The sequence below is a fragment of the Cicer arietinum genome, chromosome 8, assembly GCF_000331145.2.
Source record: "Cicer arietinum cultivar CDC Frontier isolate Library 1 chromosome 8, Cicar.CDCFrontier_v2.0, whole genome shotgun sequence".
In the NCBI taxonomy this organism is placed as follows: Eukaryota; Viridiplantae; Streptophyta; class Magnoliopsida; order Fabales; family Fabaceae; genus Cicer; species Cicer arietinum.
This window is the reverse complement of record NC_021167.2, coordinates 8,279,867-8,298,228: the sequence shown is the minus strand read 5'-3', so window position 1 is coordinate 8,298,228 and position 18,362 is coordinate 8,279,867. Positions and strand designations below refer to the sequence as shown.

The following is an 18,362-nucleotide window of genomic DNA, read 5'->3' as shown; positions in this document are numbered from 1 at the left end:
GTTAGGGATATCATATTGACAGCCTGCTTATACAATTTTGGACAATGTCATGCAACGCCTTAAAGAGAGTGACTTAGTATGCAACTAATCTTAGTAATCTCTTTTGTGGCAACAATGCTTTTCAAAGCAATTTCAAATAAAAAACAATAGCGTGGTTTGGTTTTCTTTGAATTGTCTCACCATTATTATGTTCTTGAGTTCCCAAAAGTTTGAAAATGTAATCATATTTTTATAATTTTGGCATTTTTTTGCTTTCTTTTTTCCAATATTATTGTATTTGTTTTACTTTTTGACAACTGATTTTTTGGTTGGTTATTTCTTCTATTATTGGTTTGCTTTTTGGTTTTAACCTTCTATTGTTAGATTTCTTATTTATTTGATTTCGTCGTTGATTGCGATTGTTTGATATGATTGTTACTCTTTCTTTAGTTGTTTATCTCTTTGTTTCAGTCCTATCTTTATTGTGACACTACGGTCGTTGCTCTTCCCTCTATTGTTTCCTCCTTTTATCATTACTTTTGATATGGTTGTTGTTCCTTCTTTGATTGCTACTCTCTCTATTATCTCTAACATCAAATTAGTTGGTTTGATTTAATTTTCTCTTTTACTTATAGGTGTATTCCAGGTCGGTAATCACCATGTTCAAGCTAATCAATTGCACATGGTCCAAAAATTACTAGGGTCCCAATTTTTATTTTATTTTACTTATAAATCAAATAATATCATTTTTTTCTTTCATTTATGTTCTTTCTTTGCCTCTCTCCTTTTAAATAGTTAGGATGATAGTATTAGCTTAAAATTGTATTTAGATGTTATTTACAATTTATTTATTTTAATAAATTTAAATAAAGTAGTTTGAGTTTTTGATATTTTATTCTGTAAAAATATAATATTTTAAAATAATTTATAATTATTAAAAATGCTAATTATATTTTTTTTTATTAAATTCCCAATTTTTTAAATTCAAAATCTTCAAAATTACCAAGACTATATTAGAACAAGCCTAGAAAATTTGATTTTGCTCTTGAAAAAAAAAAGGACAGGGAGGTATTGATAAAAGATACAAATATTATAAAATGTTGATGCGGGGGAAAAATTAACAAAATTGAATTTGTGAACTTGTTCGCAAATTTATTCTTTTTGTTTTTAATAAATTTGTATAAGTATTGTTCTTCATTAATATGTTATTTAAATTTGAATGAATAATATCATTTTTTTATGTAAAAAAATAATAATTATAAGTCATCCAAATTAAACTAATATTCCAATATTCCAATGATAATCAAATAAAAATGAGTTAATATTATGAATAAGCGGTGCAACAACTAACTAAAACAATCATGCACAAATGTTTATAAACTAGCACAAGAAGATAAAAAAACAATACTCCATTGTTAGATACTCTATGCAGGTAAAAAAGGGAGCTTAAAAACACACACATATATAATTTTTAAGCTAAACATGCATACAAATTAAATAATATAAATTAAACCTATTGTTTTGGACAATTAAATATACTGTTTAATTAATACAAAAAAAAACTTTTAATTTCAAAAAATAATCATAATTATTTCTATTTGTAATTAAAGTGAACATTGATGATTTTATAATTTAGATTCGTTACACTATAAGGGATCTTATGTTAACACAAACAAAGACTTTGAATAGTGTTTAATAAATAAAATAGTTTAAAAAATGCATTTTATTCTATAACTTAAAATACTTTTTCATACAAATAATTTAAAATACTGAGTTTGAATATGCATATATTTTTAGAATTTAATTTATACATATTATTCATATAAAACAATTATACTGTCAATCAATCACGATTGTATTAATAATATTTAACTTTTAACGTAAATATATATAAAATTATTTATATAAATAATTATGATTTATTAATTTTATAATATTTTTACAGTGAGAAAATGAAACTTTTGTTATTATTATTATTAAATAGTAACTAGAGTCGTTGTCCGTTGTGTCACTTTCAATTTCATTTCACGTACTTTATTTTACCAATCACATAATTTCCTCTTATTTACATAGAAAAATAAACCAAAAACTAAAAAATAGAAACTCCAACTAGTTTCAACTAATTATCAACATCTGGAGGACAATTTTGGATTTGTTAATGATGGAAAATATTACTTTTTCTCCCCTTGCAAACGCATTATCCGCACAACTTTTTCCTTTTGATCAAGAATTATTCCCCAAAGTATGATTATGTCTGATCATATCGATAATTAATCATACAAAGCCATCAAAATTGACATTAATGAAAGCTTGATATGAAATTAACAAGTCCTTATAATATTTTAGTGCATTGTTATTATTTATCATTCCAATGCGATGAACCAAGTTTGAACGCTACAGCACGCAATCTTATAATCTTCAAAGAAACATTACTATGTAATTGGCCTATGATGATAAAAGGTCACTTACTTTATTACTAGAAGCCAGATTTTGTTCAAGTTGCACACGCAAAACACAAACAAACCTTGTTGCACGAATCACACTTGGTAGATAAACTAATATAGGATATTATTTTCGTCTTTATAGGTAAGACTTATTTGATTGATGTATAAGAATTAATAAAAATAGTTTTACATTTAATTTATTAATAATGTTTATTTTATTTTTTAAATTATTTTTCTATTATTAAGAGAGAATTAGTTTTTTTTTTTTATTTTACGTTTAATTATAAGTATTTTTGTAAAAATTAATTAATCTTAACATAACTTAAAGATGATTCTATATAAATAGACAAATTTTTTTTTTATAGGATGATCTTAGATATAGAAATGGTGAAGATAGTAGTAATTATGATGGAAAGTTGTGTATTATATGTTAAAAATTAAGATATTTTTCTTTACATATAAGATTTTCTTGAGTTTCTTTTGTCTTTTTCTTTTAATAATTTTTTTATATTTTTTAACTTCTTTAATTATTTACTTACCAACTCATCCTTAATTATATTATTTTTTTTCTTCTGTAATATGTAATAAATATTAAAATAAAATTATAAATTAATTCCTCTTCTTAAAGGTATTTAGTAAAATAATTTAAATTGTCAATAAATTCAATACTATAAACCAACTTTCTTAATTCTCGCATTTTAATCAAGGAATATATATATATATATAGACATAAATACAATAAACAATTTCCTTGTTTAGAATCTTATAAAACAATTGTAGCATACTTGTTATTAGTATTATAAGAATATTATTTACTAAATCTAATAAAGTAGTGTCCGTTAAAAATTATGCATTGTATAGAAAATTGACATACTTAATTTTTTCAATAAATAATTTCTTTAATCAAAATATTTAAAGAATGCCCTTAATATATTTATGAGCAAAACCGATTTGTAGTAATCTATTCTATCATATGTACATTTGGGTCTCGAGTATTACAAAATTATATTTTGAATCATCTATATTTTAATTTTGTGAATCTTTTGTTGTGTTACAATTAGTTAGTTTTGCACAAATTGTGTGGTGATAACAACTAGACACGTTGGCATGGTCAAAGGAAAAACACACACATTACCAATGAAGATTGAAGACACTCAATCTTACAATCCACATAGTAACAATTACCATATTGATTTTTAACAGACACATAAGCACTTGTTTGATTATGTTTGGTCAAAATTAAAACATAGATTAAAAATTGTGTCATAAAAAAAATTATACAATTTTGAATTGTCTCATTTTAAATTAATGATCAAAATTTATTATAATAATAAGCATTGAATCCAAGTCAACAACTTTGACTTTGAATGTCAAAAGGAAACTTAATTAATCTTTTTTTTTTTAATAAACTTATTGAGAGATCTAAATAACAATTGTACCCAAAAAAAAAAAACCAATAACAAATTAACATATTGTTATTTTGATGTGTATATTGATAAGAAAGAAGGAAGGAAAAAGAATCCTTCATTTTCCAAAAAAAAATGTCAGTTAGCAGAAAATACAATAAAACCTGTTTCCATCTATAGCTGACAACTATGAAGTCATGCACATAAATATAAACCAAAGTTTTTTTCATATTAAACAAACAACACAACTTTGTCCTTACCATTTCACTCTCTCTTGGCATCACACTACACTCCACATCTCACTGTACTACACTTTCATACTTCCATTACAGTACCTGCTATAACATTAACACCACCCTCTCTCTCTCTCTCTCTCTCTCTGAAAAACTCTGCAAAATTTTTGTGGGGTTAAAAAAAAAATCCTATTTTTATCATCTATACACTGACCAACTAAAAAAGATCAAAACTTTAAGGGTACCCAGAAATCAAAAGAGAAAAAAATTGAAATGGGTAAGTTTGAAATGAACTCGGAGTCATTTTAATCATGAAATGAGTTTGATTTTGTTTTGTGTGGTGAATGGGGTGCATGGTGTCTCAGTTAGCTTCAAAATTTGCTTTTTTTCCACCTTCACCGCCGACATATCAGCTGAAGAAACGTGACGACGGTAAACTCACGGTGGTTTCTACGGCGTGTCCGATTCCTCATGGCGATGATAATAACTCTTTGGATGTTCTTCTTGTTGACACAAAACATGGAAATAAGATAGTTGCTTTTTATCTTAAGAACCCTTATGCACGTCTTACTTTGCTTTACTCTCATGGCAATGCTGCTGATTTGGGTCAACTTTATGATCTCTTTGTTCAACTTAAGGTCAATCTTAGAGTTAATCTCATGGGGTTAGTGTTCTTCTTCTTCTTCTTATGATGTTAGTTGTGCTAAATAATCATGGAAAAAAAAAGACATGAGTTTGATTTGGTTTGTTGTTAATCTTCTTCTGTTTTTTTTTTGTTGTTGCTACAGAAGTTTTTGTTTTCTGTTTTTTATGTTTTTGTCTGTTCACATTTTTCACTTGTTTCAAAGACCTCACGTTAACCACTGACCTTTTTTTGTATTATCTTTATGTTTTTACTTTCTCTTTCTTCTTAAGCAATAAAAATTTATTTTTTCTTCATTTTTTTATTGGGTCATAGTGGGTTTTGTTTAGTGTAGATCTGATATTATTGAGTTTATCTATGCTTTGGTTTTCAATTGACAAAATCACAATGACTCGGTGATTTTGTAAATGTTTGATAACAATGATGAGCTATCGTGATTTTACAAAAGACTAGTAAAGTCATGGTAACTGTTGTTAAATCACAGTGAAATCAAACATGCATTTTGTTGAAATTTCAAAATGTAGTTTTTGTGCAAATGTAAAGATGCACTTTTTAGTTATATTCATATGTGAGTGTGTATTTTAGATCTGGTGGTGAATGTGAATGTGTGTGTGTGTATGAAATGCCAGTGTCAATATGCCTTTTTTACTGTTTCTTTTTCAATGTAAGTAGAAAGTGAATGAAGTTAGAGCTTTTGGGCACCAGAATGTGCTTTTATCAAACAAACCAACAAAAAATGAAAAAAGTGAAAGTGAAAAGGAAAGGGGAAAAAAGTAGCTTGTATTTATGGTTTCTTGGACATTGATAAAGATTTCACCTTGTTTATAGATTATGTTGGGCTAACATTTTTCTTCTTGGTAGTTTGTAGCTATTTTTTCTGAACTTTCTTTGTCCTTTGGTTTCCACTTTCTTTATCCTTAGTTTAAAGTACTCCAATTTTTACCCCTACATGGATGGGGACATAGCATTGAGTTTCTTGGTTTTTTGTGGTGCTAGAGCCCTGCTGCTATTCATTGAAAGTTTTTTTTTAGTAGATATCAAATTAAATCCATGAAGTTGAAGTTGTAGGACTGTATCAACCTAGTCTTAGATATTGTCAATATTCCAAAATGATTTAAAGAATTTCAACTTTTTAATCAAGTTTGTCCTTTTGCATCGATATGTTATGGAACACATCATTGACATTAGTTACATAATTTCAAATGCATCCTCGACGCTACAAAAATATCAACAGAAGGACAGATCTAATTACCATTCTGGAATTTCAAAGATCGTTTTAGAATATTATTAATGTAGAGGACTAGGTTGATACAATCTTACAAATTCAGGAACCAAATTAGATATTTACTATCAACATTTTATCTTTTTAAAAAAAAAAAATAGAATTAAAGAATAGGATAAGCAAAAGGCAATAGTATTAATTTCAAATTCCATATTCAGTTTGTCTATTTATTGGTTATTGGGTCTTGAGCTTTACTTAAAAAGTGAATATGTATATTGGTCCATAAATGTTTGGATTTACATCAATTTAGTTTGTCAATTGACACTACCAATCTATAAATTTGATTCAATTAAGACCATAATAGGGACTTGATTGAATAAATTTTGAATAGTGATGTGATTAATTAATATGAATAATTTTTCGAAAAGACTTAAATTTACATTACTACTATCATTTGAGGTGCCAACATTTGTAGAGTAAAGCTGAAAAGTTTATATGTTTCTTCAACATTTCATTTGCAGATATGACTACTCTGGATATGGAGCCTCGACCGGTAAGGTACGTAATTATTTGGCAAATACAACAATAGTTATTAGTTCTGTTATTTGTAACTTCAATCTATAAATGACATGTTTTTGATATGTAATAATACTAATACTTTCAAATTATGCAGCCTAGTGAATCCAGCACTTATGCTGACATAGAGGCAATATATGAATGCCTCGAAACCGAATATGGAGTTAGCCAAGAAGACGTGATCTTATATGGACAATCAGTTGGAAGTGGACCGACATTGCATTTGGCTGCTAAATTGCCGAGATTGAGAGGCGTCGTTCTACACAGTGGAATTCTTTCGGGTCTTCGAGTTCTCTGTCATGTGAAGTTCTCTTTTTGCTTTGACATTTATAAGGTAATTCATGTAGAAAAATCTCCTTTTTTTAAGTGGCTAACAAGTCGAATTATAAAAGTGAGTTTTAGTTTAAGATGTCAAGCTTTATACACTTGGAGAAGATATAAAATGAGTATAATGTTATTGTTTCATTATTTCATATGATCTAATTGTTGTTTTTATTTGTCAAACCATGCAGAACATCAACAAAATAAAGAAGGTCAAGTGTCCTGTACTTGTAATACATGTAAGTAAATGATTCCTTCTAAATATCTATTGATCATTTCCATTTGGACTGTAGATTTTTAGATACCCTTCTAACTAATGCATTTTACCATCTTTTATACAATGGAATGTACCGATTTTCTGTCTGATGATTGTACTTTTAATTCTATCTCGTCTTGCTGGCTTTCTGATTCCGTACATTTACTTTCATACAACATCGTCGATGTGGTCGTGAGGTTAAATTTTTTGTTAAGCTTGAGTGATACTTTTGTTGGGTCATGAAGGGAGTCTGGTGAATTATCATATTGGGTTAAGAGCGAGCAACCTATACAAGTGAATTGGACATAACATCTTCGTCCAAAACCTTAAGATACCGAGTATATGAGTCAAAGCCTCGTATAGTTACATTTCGTGCTTAAAGTACTCATCTAAATTTGCTGTGCTAAAAAATTTAATTATGACAATATTATATGATGGACTTGCTAAATAATTTTACAGGGTACAGAAGACGATGTGGTCAATTGGCTACACGGTAATCGACTATGGAAAATGGCGAGGGAGTCCTACGAACCCTTATGGATCAAAGGAGGCGGTCACTGCAACTTAGAGCTTTACCCCGATTACATACGCCACTTATGCAAATTCATTCAAGAAATGGAGAAGATGACAACCGAAAAGCGGCTCAAAAAGATCCGGCAAAGTCTGAATTCACAATCGATGTCGAACGCTTGTTGTTCCTTACGCACATGCTGCACAATGAAGTGTTGTTGTAGATGCAAGTTACCTAAATGCTCAAGCTGCAGCTGCATAAATTTTTCCTTGTCTCTAAATTGTCCTGATTGCTGCCGGAATCCTATTAGCTGCATAAAATGCTGTCGCTTACCAAAGTTCGCAAATTGTTTTGGATCATCGACATGCTGCACAAAATGCTCAAGGCCTAGTTGTTGTTGTTGTTGTCTTCCAAAATGTTCATTGCCTTGTTGCTATCCTAAATGTGGAAGACCAAGTTGTTGCATGAATTGTTTCTGTTGGCAATGTTTTATGGGAAAACACAATGGAAGAAATGGAAAACAAAGAGGGTAATGTTTTGGTTATAACATGTCATGCAATGTATATTTGCTAACACACCCTTTTAATATTGTGAAGTGGTGAAATTCAGTATCCTCTATCATCTTTTTTTTTTTTTAAGTTCTATTAGAATTCTTTACTCATAATCATAAACACTGGTGTATTAATTAAGTTTTAAAGTAGTTGAATTATTTGTATCTTTCATTATGTAGCATTTTAAAGATTTTGTCATTCTACTTTTCTTCATGTCTCTATTGGATAGGGAACCTTGACTATTTAGTCTTTTCAATCATGTCACATTACTTTGCATATCCAATAACAGTAGAGCTTGGTAATTTGTACAATAGATCATTTATAAAAATAACTTGAATTTTTTTTTTTATTTCTACAAAATATATCATATTTTTGTTTTTTCATTATTTTGTTTATATTGAAATTGGTCTATATGAACAAAATAATTTTTAGGAATAAAACAAAAAGTGGTATTTTCTATTTTGATAGAGAAAAGAGCTGAAAATTGGGCATGTAAACTTTCATCATGGAAAAACATAAATCTCACATTGTATCAAGATAAGGCCTCGGAAATGAGTTTATAAATAGAGGTTTATTAATTTATAATTGAATGTCTTTTTTAATAAAATCATTTCGTGATTTATCTCTATTCATTATGGGACTTTGTTTTTTAAATATCAACATTAAAAAAATTCCGATACACTAAAATTAAGATTTAGAGCTTGTTTGATTGAGTTTTCTTTTTCAATTTTTGAAAACTATTTTGTAAATTAATTTTAAGAAAGTGTTTTTAAGAAGAAATTTTTTAAAATATTTGTTTGATCATCCTATTTCTAAAATCTATTTTAGAGATGAGAAAATGAAGAAAAAAAAATTGTTTGGTAAGCTTGTTTTTAAAATCTATAAAATGAAAATTTTCTTTGATACATATATTTAAAATTGAATATAATTATTTTATGAAGAATCTAAAATGAAGGAAATTAATTATGTAAGATATACAATAGATTTGGTCAAATTCAACGTAATTCCTGTGAATTACCATGCAGTTTTGATTGATTATAAGGCAAACGTCATTTGTAATGATATTTTTAAAATTTTGATATGATCTAAATTAATATTGTTTAAATTATATCATTTTTTTGTTGATTCAAATGATAAATTATATAATATTAATTTAATATTACTACTATAAAGTTATATATAAGTAACAAAATTTAAGCATAATATCATGAATAATATTCTAAAAATTAACATTACAAAATAACATTGATAGATTATATTTGGAATATATCAAATAATAAAATAAATATTAAATTAAAAAAAAAGTATTATGAAAAAATTAAACAAACAAATAATAGATTAAAGTTATATTTTGTTTTTGATGGAATAAAATTTAGGGTGAGAGAATTGTGCTCCAGTACAAGGTAGGAAGTACCTCAAGATCATTGAACACTTACAGATTATATTTGTCTCAGATATTAACAAGAATCGTAGTTGTCTTTTTACTACTAGAGTTACATTAAAGTAATACCTCATACTAATAAAAAAATATATTAAAACCTTTATTTATACAATTTTATTTAATTTTAAAAAATAAAATTTTATCTGATCCGAACAGATTTTGCAAAAGAAGGTCCAAACACGTATAATAATATTTAATTTTATACAATTTTTGGTTCCATTTGTACATTTATTTGGATCAATTTAAATGTGACTACTCATTATGTGAATACACCTTCCTCCATCTAATCATATATATATATAAAGATGGTTGAATTTGAATACATATGCATTTTCCTTTTTGTTTTAATTACTATAATATTTTTTTTAGTAAGCAAACTACCAACCAGTAAACTGCCATCACAAATAAAGGCTAAAACAAGTGCAAACAGAGGATTTGTTCATGTTGCAGTTCCATTTGATTGCTATTTCTTTTTTTATAAAATGAATCGTAAAATATTACCATTATGCCATTAATGAAAATTACTCATTCTCCGTGTGTTTTCATTTAAAAAAAATAGAGAACTGAAAAATAAAACTATTTAAAGCTCTTTCTATTTTTTAGTTTTTAAAACAGAAAATTAAAAATAGTTTCCAAAACTAATATTTAAAAATTAACATTTCAAACAAGTTTTTTAATTTTTAATTTTTTGAAAACTAAAATACTGTTTTTAAAAAGCAAATCAAACAGGCCCTTAAACTCTAGATTCTACCAAAACATATTTGGGAACCAGAAAATTTGATAAAAGTTTTTTATGTTTTTTTTTTAAAGAATAAAATAAATACTATGTATAAAATGTGGAGTATCAGTATATATGTGGAGGTATAGTTTATAGTTTTCATAAAAGGTTTTAAACTAAAATTTGTCACAGCCCAATAACAAATTCAGACTGCAACACAATATGGGCCGGGTATACTAACAAGCCCAAATCAGATGCATCATTTTAAAACCCTAATCTTCTTTCCTCACCGCCTCCTCCCTCAACCGCGCGTCCTCACTACCTCCTCCCTCAATCGCGCGTCCTCACTGCCTCCTCCCTCATTCGTTCGTCCTCACTGCCTCCTCCCTCATTCGTTCGTTCTCACTGCCTCCTCCCTCAATCGTGCGTTTGCAGAAGAAGAAGTCATGGTAAGCAAACAACGCTCTTCTTTCTACTTTCAATTTCAATTCTAGATCTATTTTCACTGATTCGTTTCCTCTCCTATCAGGTGAAGTACTCCAGAGAACCCGATAATCCCACCAAATGTAAATCCACTCTTGCTTTCTATTTCGTAAAGTATCCCGATATATGAATTTTATAGTATATGGTTTTTTATTCTCTCTGATAAATGTTTGTTTGAAGTGTTGATTTTAGATTAATTTAACCTAATTCGTTTATGTGTTACGTAACTGCAGCCTGCAAAGCCAGAGGTGCTGACCTTAGGGTGCATTTCAAGGTACTAAATTTTTTCACTTTGTTACGCACTCACAGTGATAAACCTTGTCTTGTGTTTTATAGGTTTTAGAATTTGATGTGATTTTCATATGCAATACTCATCGACCAGAAAATTAAGCTAGTGAGATTTTATCTCAAAAAAGAAATTATATATTTTTTGTATCTGGTTTTCATTTTAGAAACTTGCCTAACCCTCTGGACCGAGTTACTTTTTATTTATTTTTTGTTTTTGAAACCTGGATTTAGATTCGTTCACTTGTTTTGTTTGTTATATGATTTTTCAAAGAATTGAGATTGTGTTTAATTTGTTTTTTGCAGAACACTAGGGAAACAGCGTTTGCCATCAGGAAGTTGCCATTGACAAAAGCAAAAAGATATTTGGAAGATGTTTTGGCCCACAAACAGGCCATTCCTTTCAGACGCTTTTGTCGTGGTGTTGGAAGGACTGCCCAAGCTAAGAACAGACATTCTAATGGGCAAGGACGCTGGCCTATCAAGTCAGCTAAATTCATTCTTGATTTGCTTAAGATAATTTTGAAGTATGTATTATTTATGTATTTTTTTTTTATTTGGTGATGAACCTTGCTGTATGTTGTTTACTTGCTACGTGTTATTTAAAACCACCTTTCACTCACATTGTTCTTTTGATTGTTTACTCCCAGGTGAAAGGTTTGGATGTCGATGCTCTTTACGTTTCTCATGTCCAGGTCAACCAAGCTCAGAAGCAAAGACGTCGGACATACCGTGCTCATGGAAGAATCAATCGTATGTTGTGCTTTTATTATTTATGGCTTAATGTATGTATATTGTTATTACATTCATAATGTTGTTGGTGTTTTTTTGGGCAGCCTACATGTCATCTCCATGCCACATTGAACTGATTTTATCTGAGAAGGAAGAAGCTGTCCAGAAAGAGGTATTGAACTGTCATTTTTGTAATCAATTTATATCCCCATTTCTTTTGCATCAAACTTATTTGTTATTATTCTTGTAGCCCGAGTCTCAGTTGGCAACCAACAAGAAGAAGTCTCAAGCTCTTTGAAGTGGTGCTTCATCATAAATTGGATCTTATAGTTGAGGCCCTAATTTTCTAGTTTATGAGCTGTTTGTCCCTTATTTCCCTTATGTTTGTTATGAGCTGTTTTTGAATTCTGAGCAGCGGCAGTTTTTGTTTCCTATACAATGGTAATTGCATGACTGTTTTGTGTTTTATTTTTTAGAACTGCATTGTTTCTAATTTGCCCTCTGCGGGTTTTCTGGATTTTGCCTGCTTGTATACATTGAAATTCCTTTCACAAAAAGTAAAACATATAATAAAACACATTATATGCCCAGTTACTATATCTATACCTAGAAGTCATTGATGAGGACATAAAAAGACGTACCACTCATCAATACCGTGGGAACCCGAATTCAAAAGCAATACACCTGCAAGCTTGGGTGGCTGAATCAGAGCTGTTCTCGCAGGGAAAGAAAGATGATTTACCCAGGGAATCCCTAAGTAAAGATGCCAAAGTCCCAAGGTGTGGAAATAACACGGGATAGCCCACAATCTTTTTAACAACCGGGTCCAGCAACTTCGGTGGATTTTCAGTAAAAAGAATATTGCTATTTTTTCATCTGTTTCTGCTTTATGTCAATGGTGTGGTGTTTACATGATTTGGAGCTTTCATGCCTGAGTGCTGGAGTGTCAACCTTTCAACTACAACCAAGTTCATGAGCTGGTGTTTGACACTCCAACCTTTCATCTGTTTCTGCTTTATGTCAATGGTGTGGTGTTTGACCTCTACAATCAATAGACAGAGGAATTATGGATAATTTTTTCCCATGCCTAACAGTTAAAAAATATTATCATTTCCTAGTTTTCAATTTTTATAAATTGAGGTGTACATATCCGTTAGTAAGCAGTTCAAGCTACCTTTGGCAGATGACAGGAATCATTCTATTAAGCCATATGTCTAAGCCTTTCACGGGATGCACACAGATGAACCTGCTATTCCTCAGTTCCTCAAAGTCCATATGTCTAAGCTCCTAAACATTTTCATCAAGATCATAACGTAGGTGATGCATTTAAGAAACATAATGACTAACATTAAATAATTGATTGGATCAAACTAAATTGTGAGAGCTTTCAAGCTCAACTTGAAGATTGTAGGTTGCAGTGGTATTAGTAAGAGATTCTTTGGAGCGATGGTGTTAAGGTTATGCTCAAAAGATTGGCTATTGCGATGCTATCAACAGAAATAAAGCATTCAGCTTGCAAACCATAGAATTAGTTCCCGTAACAAGCAATCCTTAAGCTATTGAAGGTAAATAAGTGGCAACCAAACAAGTGATACCTTAAATTTCATATTAGTATTAATCAAAAAAAGTTTCTATTGGTACACCTGAAGAGTTTAAGCCCAGCAATGAAGAGATTAAGCCTTCTTCTTGCTTGGTGCCAACTGGGTCTCAGGCTGCAAAAAACAACAAATAAAAATTAAATTAAAGAACTAATAAAGAAAAAGAAAAATCAACAATAGAATGATGAATCGAATACCTCTTTCTTGACCGCCTCTTCTTTTTCAGATAATACCAACTCTATGTGGCATGGAGATGACATGTAAGCTGCAAAAAAATATCACCTCAATAAAAAAAACACAACAGATATCAATCAATTAAAACAAATTTCAAGATAAACTTACGGTTAATTCTTCCATGGGCTCTGTATGTTCGACGTCTTTGCTTCTGTGCTTGATTAACTTGGATATGAGACACGTATAGAGCATCAATATCCAAACCTTTCACCTGAAAGGATCAATTACAACTCAAATGAGCATATAAAAGCAAAAAAAAATGTCTGAAAATACATTTTAAAGATATCGAACTTACTTCAGCATTACTCTCTGCGTTCTTGAGCAAATCTAGAATGAACTTGGCGGATTTGGCAGGCCACCTTCCTTGTCCATTAGAGTGTCTATTCTTGGCCTGAGCTGTCCTCCCAACACCACGACAGAAACGCCTGAATGGAATGGCTTGTTTGTGTGCAAGAACATCCTCCAAGTAACTCTTGGCCTTTGTCAAAGGCAATTTCCTGATTGAAAAGGCAGTTTCCCTAGTGTTCTGCAAGTAAAATTCAAAAGATTAAAATTAGATCCAGTAAAATACTTTTAATAAATAGATCCAGAAAAGATTCATATATTTTGTTCCATCAATGATATAGGAACCTCGGGAAGAAATGAATACATTAAAGAAACAACAATGGATAACCGGTACTTAATTTACAAAGCAGCTAAGGCTAGAAAAATTTGCCATCCCCATATTTTTATAGATAAATAAACGATGCCCATTTAATCAGGTTACCATGTGCCACCCCCATATTTTAATAGATTAAAACGATGCTGATTTAAAACAAAACAAAAGAACAAAATGTTCCATCATTTACTGAACCTTCAGTCACAAAAAAGAAACAGAGGTTCACCCAATAACATTGGTTTTACTATCCCTGAAGGTTACAAGAGAACTGCTCACATAGGCAACAGACCACTGCTTTTATCATTAGGGTTTTCAACAACTACAAATCTTTAAATAACTTCCTATAACTATAAGGCTATAACCTTCATGGAAAAATTGCAAATAGCAAAAGAAGAAAATGTTCCATCATTTACTGAACCTACGATCACAAAATATGGAACAGCGGTTCACCCAATAACAATGGTTTTATATCCCTGAAGGTTACGAGTGGACTGCTCACAAGGCAACAACAGACCACTGCTTTTTGTCATCAGGTTTGTTATAACTAAATTACCGGTTGACAAGGTAAACCAGAAACAATGATCCTCGGAAGCTACATAAAAACAGGCTACACTCTACACATAAAATCTGGCTATAATTTATATAATGAAACAGTTTAAAATCTGAGTTGTTGAGAAACAAATAGAGAAAATGTCCCATCATTTACTGAACCTTCAATCACAAAAAAAGGAACAGAGGTTCACCCAAGAACAATGGTTTTATATCCCTGAATGTTACGAGAGGACTGCTCACAAGGCAACAGACCACTGCTTTTTGTCATCAGGTTTTTTAACAATTCCAAATATTTTAACAACTAAAAATCCGATTAATAAGGAAAACAACAATCAATGATCATATGAATCCACATAAAAATAAAGTATCCTCTACTCATAAAATCAGGCTATATTTTATACAACAAAACAGTTAAACATCTGAGTTGAAAATGTCCAAAAGAAAACAAAATATTGTTGAACTCTAAGCACATTGTATTTTAACAGCACTGAGGGGGAAGGGAAAGAAATACATATTTCTGTCAAAACATCAACTATAAACTTCAAAGTACTAGTATACCAACATAAGCAAAATGTAAAATAAACCTACTTTTTTTAATGGATTTCTTCTTTGTAGTTACATTCACAGATGGTTGTGGATTCAGAAAACAGAAACGAATCTTACTATTCAAAATTCATAAAAAGGAAACAAAATGACAAATAAATTACCTTGAAATGAACTCTAAGATCAGCACCTCTAGCCTTGCATGCTGTACATAAAAATTGGTTTAAAAAACTAAGAATTAGATGTCCTAAAAATTAATTGAAGTGACAATGTAAAAATTCTAAATGAGCTTAATACGCAATAAAAATTCAGAATCTAAAACAAAAATCGAGTAAACCACAAGAAAAAGCACTTACACTTGGTGGGATTATCGGGCTCTCTTGAGTACTTGACCTGAGATTTAAAAACACGGAGAGTGCCATTTAGTGTTATCAATACAAATCAGAGATCTGATACACAACGACGGTGATAAACAAGTATAAGGTGAAATTCAAAAATGTATGAGAAGCTTACCATGACGACAGGGTTGTGGCGGAACCTGCAGAAAACACAATTAGGGCTCAGGCTAATAACAATGCTTTTATATGGCGGCTTTAAAACCACGGCCCAATATCATTTTTTAGCTTATTAGGGCTCAAGTATAAGGCCCACGGCCCTATATCAACGTATGAAAGATTTTATACATACCCCTTATTTTTATCCATAGGCAGAATAATTATTGTTGCGTGCATGCACATGGATTTTTATCATGTTAATTTTTTTATAAATTTGACATTTTTGAACCATGCATATTTAATCAATCTCCATTTAATTCACCATTTTCAACATTAACAATAGCATTCATAAGTTTTGTAAATTCAATCTTTTATGCATAATCGATTAACGGAACGAAACAAACGAAAAAAAAAATGATCAATTGGTAGAGATTACAATAAAATTTTTTTGATATTATATTTTAATATGTGAACAAAACAATATTAAAGAGAGATAAAAAGAAAAATAGATATTAAAAAAAGGGAGACTAGTTAAAATTTAGATCAAATACTTTTTATCTTCAATTAATTAATATTATTGATATGAATTTTTTTAATTTAGTTCAAATACTTTTATTTTTTTTTTTCTCTCTATTACCATACCTCTAATCTTATAATCTTAGATCATGATATGATCGTATTCTTCTAATTCTCACTAAAATGGGTTATGACAATTTGGAGACTTAATTATAATCTAAAAAATCAAGTTCTAATATAAAAAATAATTAAAATTTTAATAATTAAAAAATAGATAAAATAAATTTGAGTTTTTATAAAATTTTAAATTTTTTTTAATAAAAAATTATCATCTTTTGAATTTTTAAAAATATTTAATTTTTTTAGTTCCAATTTTAATTGTTTTTTTACTATAAAAATGATATTTTTAGTCTCTAAAAAAATTTAAATATCTTAATTTATAAAAATAAACTTTTAAGCTTTACCAATTGGGAGCTATTTCATGACTTTTAAAGATTTCGAAAACAAACATATTCATCAAATGAAAAATAATTAAATGTTGGAGATATTATTTTTACAACAAGCTTCACTCACTCATCGAGCCTCCTATTGGATCATACTTCGACTCCCTCTAACCTCCAACGGAACCACAGACATTCAAACCTCATGGACACATTTGAGTGCGCAAGTCATATACAAATTTGGTGTGTGTAGGATTCACAAATTGAGAGACCGACTCGGATAGAAGTCTCATTTTTTTGATGAGCTACAAAGATAGCAACACATTTTAGAAACAAATATTTCAATCGAAGTTTTAGTGTCAACGTGTGTTTTTTTTTCCACAAAACAATGTATTTAATTTACTGGGAAGGCCGCAAACAAACGATTAGAGTATACACCAAAATATTTTTTAAAAAACTTGCATAGTTCGATGGTTACTCTAAAATTGCATAGAGAAAATCAAAACAATAACTTAGGTCATATTAAAAACTAGACCAATAGGATCCAGTTTAGTCTGAAAAAAAATTCTATACAAATATTTAACTGCTACTTACAAAATCCATCTCGCCAATCACACAATTGTTTCTTAACATATTATATAATTATTATACAACTTATAACTTAAAGTTTCTATTGGTATTAATCAGAAAAAACAATTTTCTATTGGTATGACAGGAATGATAAAAGATAAAATACAACCCGTAAGAAAATTCAATTGATTTTTTTACTTACATACACTTTGTTATTTTGACCCAAACAAAAATTTTATCGATATTCTAAATAGATATTAGGAGCAAGGAAACATTAGAAAGTGCAATTATTTTCAGCCAATATTTTAAAAGACCAACATTATATCCACAATTTAAGTAGACTTAAATGTTGATTATGTTCTGCAAACCAGATATTTTAGCTATTTAAATACTCAAGTAGTGAATAGTCAATGAGTAATGTTGAAGTACTTTATCATGTTAAAAACCACATTTCCCAAATTACCTACAAATATCTGATACAAACAATGGAAGAAAAATTAACACGGCAACAAAACTGTTGTCTTGACATAATTTAAGAATTCAAGACAAAGAGCAACCATAAAGAGCTTAAGCCTTCTTCTTGCTTGGTGCCAACTGGGTCTCAAGCTACAAAAAAAAAAAACAACAAAGAAAAATCAAATTAAACAACTAAGAAAGAAAAAGGAAAATCAACAATAGAAATATGAACCAAATACCTCTTTCTTTACCGCCTCTTCCTTTTCAGATAATACCAACTATGTGGCATGGAGATGACATGTAAACTGCAAAAAAAAAAAATTCACATCAATAAAAAAGAATTATGTTAAAGTATTTAACTTAAAAACCAATATAATTAGTACTTTATTTATATCACGGTGAGTTCTTTAAGAGGAAGGAAAAATTATTTTAAAATAAGTGTTATTTATAATTTTCAATACAATTTTAATTATTTTTTCAACATTATCTATTGATAATTA

General features: G+C 29.4%; 3 protein-coding genes and 3 non-coding genes across 6 annotated transcripts; 2 read left to right on the top strand and 4 right to left on the bottom strand.

Moving 5' to 3' along the window:
• The first annotated feature begins 4,006 nt into the window (after window positions 1-4,006).
• On the top strand, window positions 4,007-8,313 carry LOC101511838 (uncharacterized). The gene is made up of 5 exons (XM_004512420.4): window positions 4,007-4,726; window positions 6,449-6,485; window positions 6,601-6,837; window positions 7,016-7,063; window positions 7,540-8,313. The coding sequence occupies exons 1-5, from the start codon at window positions 4,407-4,409 to the stop codon at window positions 8,122-8,124; spliced, it is 1,227 nt and encodes a 408-aa protein (XP_004512477.1). The 5' UTR covers window positions 4,007-4,406; the 3' UTR covers window positions 8,125-8,313.
• A 2,220-nt stretch (window positions 8,314-10,533) lies between these two features.
• On the top strand, window positions 10,534-12,318 carry LOC101511512 (large ribosomal subunit protein uL22y-like). Its single transcript, XM_073364249.1, has 8 exons — window positions 10,534-10,750; window positions 10,831-10,867; window positions 11,018-11,058; window positions 11,376-11,600; window positions 11,720-11,822; window positions 11,906-11,973; window positions 12,052-12,165; window positions 12,202-12,318. The coding sequence occupies exons 1-7, from the start codon at window positions 10,556-10,558 to the stop codon at window positions 12,097-12,099; spliced, it is 717 nt and encodes a 238-aa protein (XP_073220350.1). The 5' UTR covers window positions 10,534-10,555; the 3' UTR covers window positions 12,100-12,165; window positions 12,202-12,318.
• Window positions 12,319-13,286: 968 nt separating this feature from the next.
• LOC101511192 (large ribosomal subunit protein uL22z-like) lies at window positions 13,287-16,014 on the bottom strand. The gene is made up of 7 exons (XM_004512418.4): window positions 15,900-16,014; window positions 15,743-15,779; window positions 15,551-15,591; window positions 13,929-14,159; window positions 13,742-13,844; window positions 13,597-13,664; window positions 13,287-13,513 (listed from the first exon to the last, which is right to left on the bottom strand). Exons 1-7 carry the CDS (start codon window positions 15,900-15,902, stop codon window positions 13,475-13,477), a joined length of 522 nt encoding a protein of 173 aa, XP_004512475.1. The 5' UTR covers window positions 15,903-16,014; the 3' UTR covers window positions 13,287-13,474.
• Window positions 14,464-14,592, bottom strand: LOC113788137 (small nucleolar RNA snoR74). Its single transcript, XR_003474645.1, has one exon. It is a non-coding gene; the product is annotated as a small nucleolar RNA snoR74 (small nucleolar RNA).
• On the bottom strand, window positions 14,687-14,817 carry LOC113788135 (small nucleolar RNA snoR74). The gene has a single exon (XR_003474643.1). It is a non-coding gene; the product is annotated as a small nucleolar RNA snoR74 (small nucleolar RNA).
• On the bottom strand, window positions 14,980-15,107 carry LOC113788138 (small nucleolar RNA snoR74). Its single transcript, XR_003474646.1, has one exon. It is a non-coding gene; the product is annotated as a small nucleolar RNA snoR74 (small nucleolar RNA).
• Window positions 16,015-18,362: the final 2,348 nt, after the last annotated feature.

Excerpts from the sequence above, each read along its gene's own strand:
- LOC101511838 (XM_004512420.4), top strand. The coding sequence starts at position 4,407 with ATGGGGTGCATGGTGTCTCAGTTAGCTTCAAAATTTGCTTTTTTTCCA. Across the intron at positions 6,486-6,600 it reads ATGGAGCCTCGACCGGTAAG|CCTAGTGAATCCAGCACTTA; the intron begins GTACGTAATTAT and ends CAAATTATGCAG. Across the intron at positions 7,064-7,539 it reads GTCCTGTACTTGTAATACAT|GGTACAGAAGACGATGTGGT; the intron begins GTAAGTAAATGA and ends ATAATTTTACAG.
- LOC101511512 (XM_073364249.1), top strand. The coding sequence starts at position 10,556 with ATGCATCATTTTAAAACCCTAATCTTCTTTCCTCACCGCCTCCTCCCT. Across the intron at positions 10,751-10,830 it reads TTGCAGAAGAAGAAGTCATG|GTGAAGTACTCCAGAGAACC; the intron begins GTAAGCAAACAA and ends CTCTCCTATCAG. Across the intron at positions 10,868-11,017 it reads ACCCGATAATCCCACCAAAT|CCTGCAAAGCCAGAGGTGCT; the intron begins GTAAATCCACTC and ends ACGTAACTGCAG.
- LOC101511192 (XM_004512418.4), bottom strand. Across the intron at positions 15,592-15,742 it reads GCCCGATAATCCCACCAAGT|CATGCAAGGCTAGAGGTGCT; the intron begins GTAAGTGCTTTT and ends TTTTATGTACAG. Across the intron at positions 13,665-13,741 it reads AGCCCATGGAAGAATTAACC|CTTACATGTCATCTCCATGC; the intron begins GTAAGTTTATCT and ends ATTTTTTTGCAG.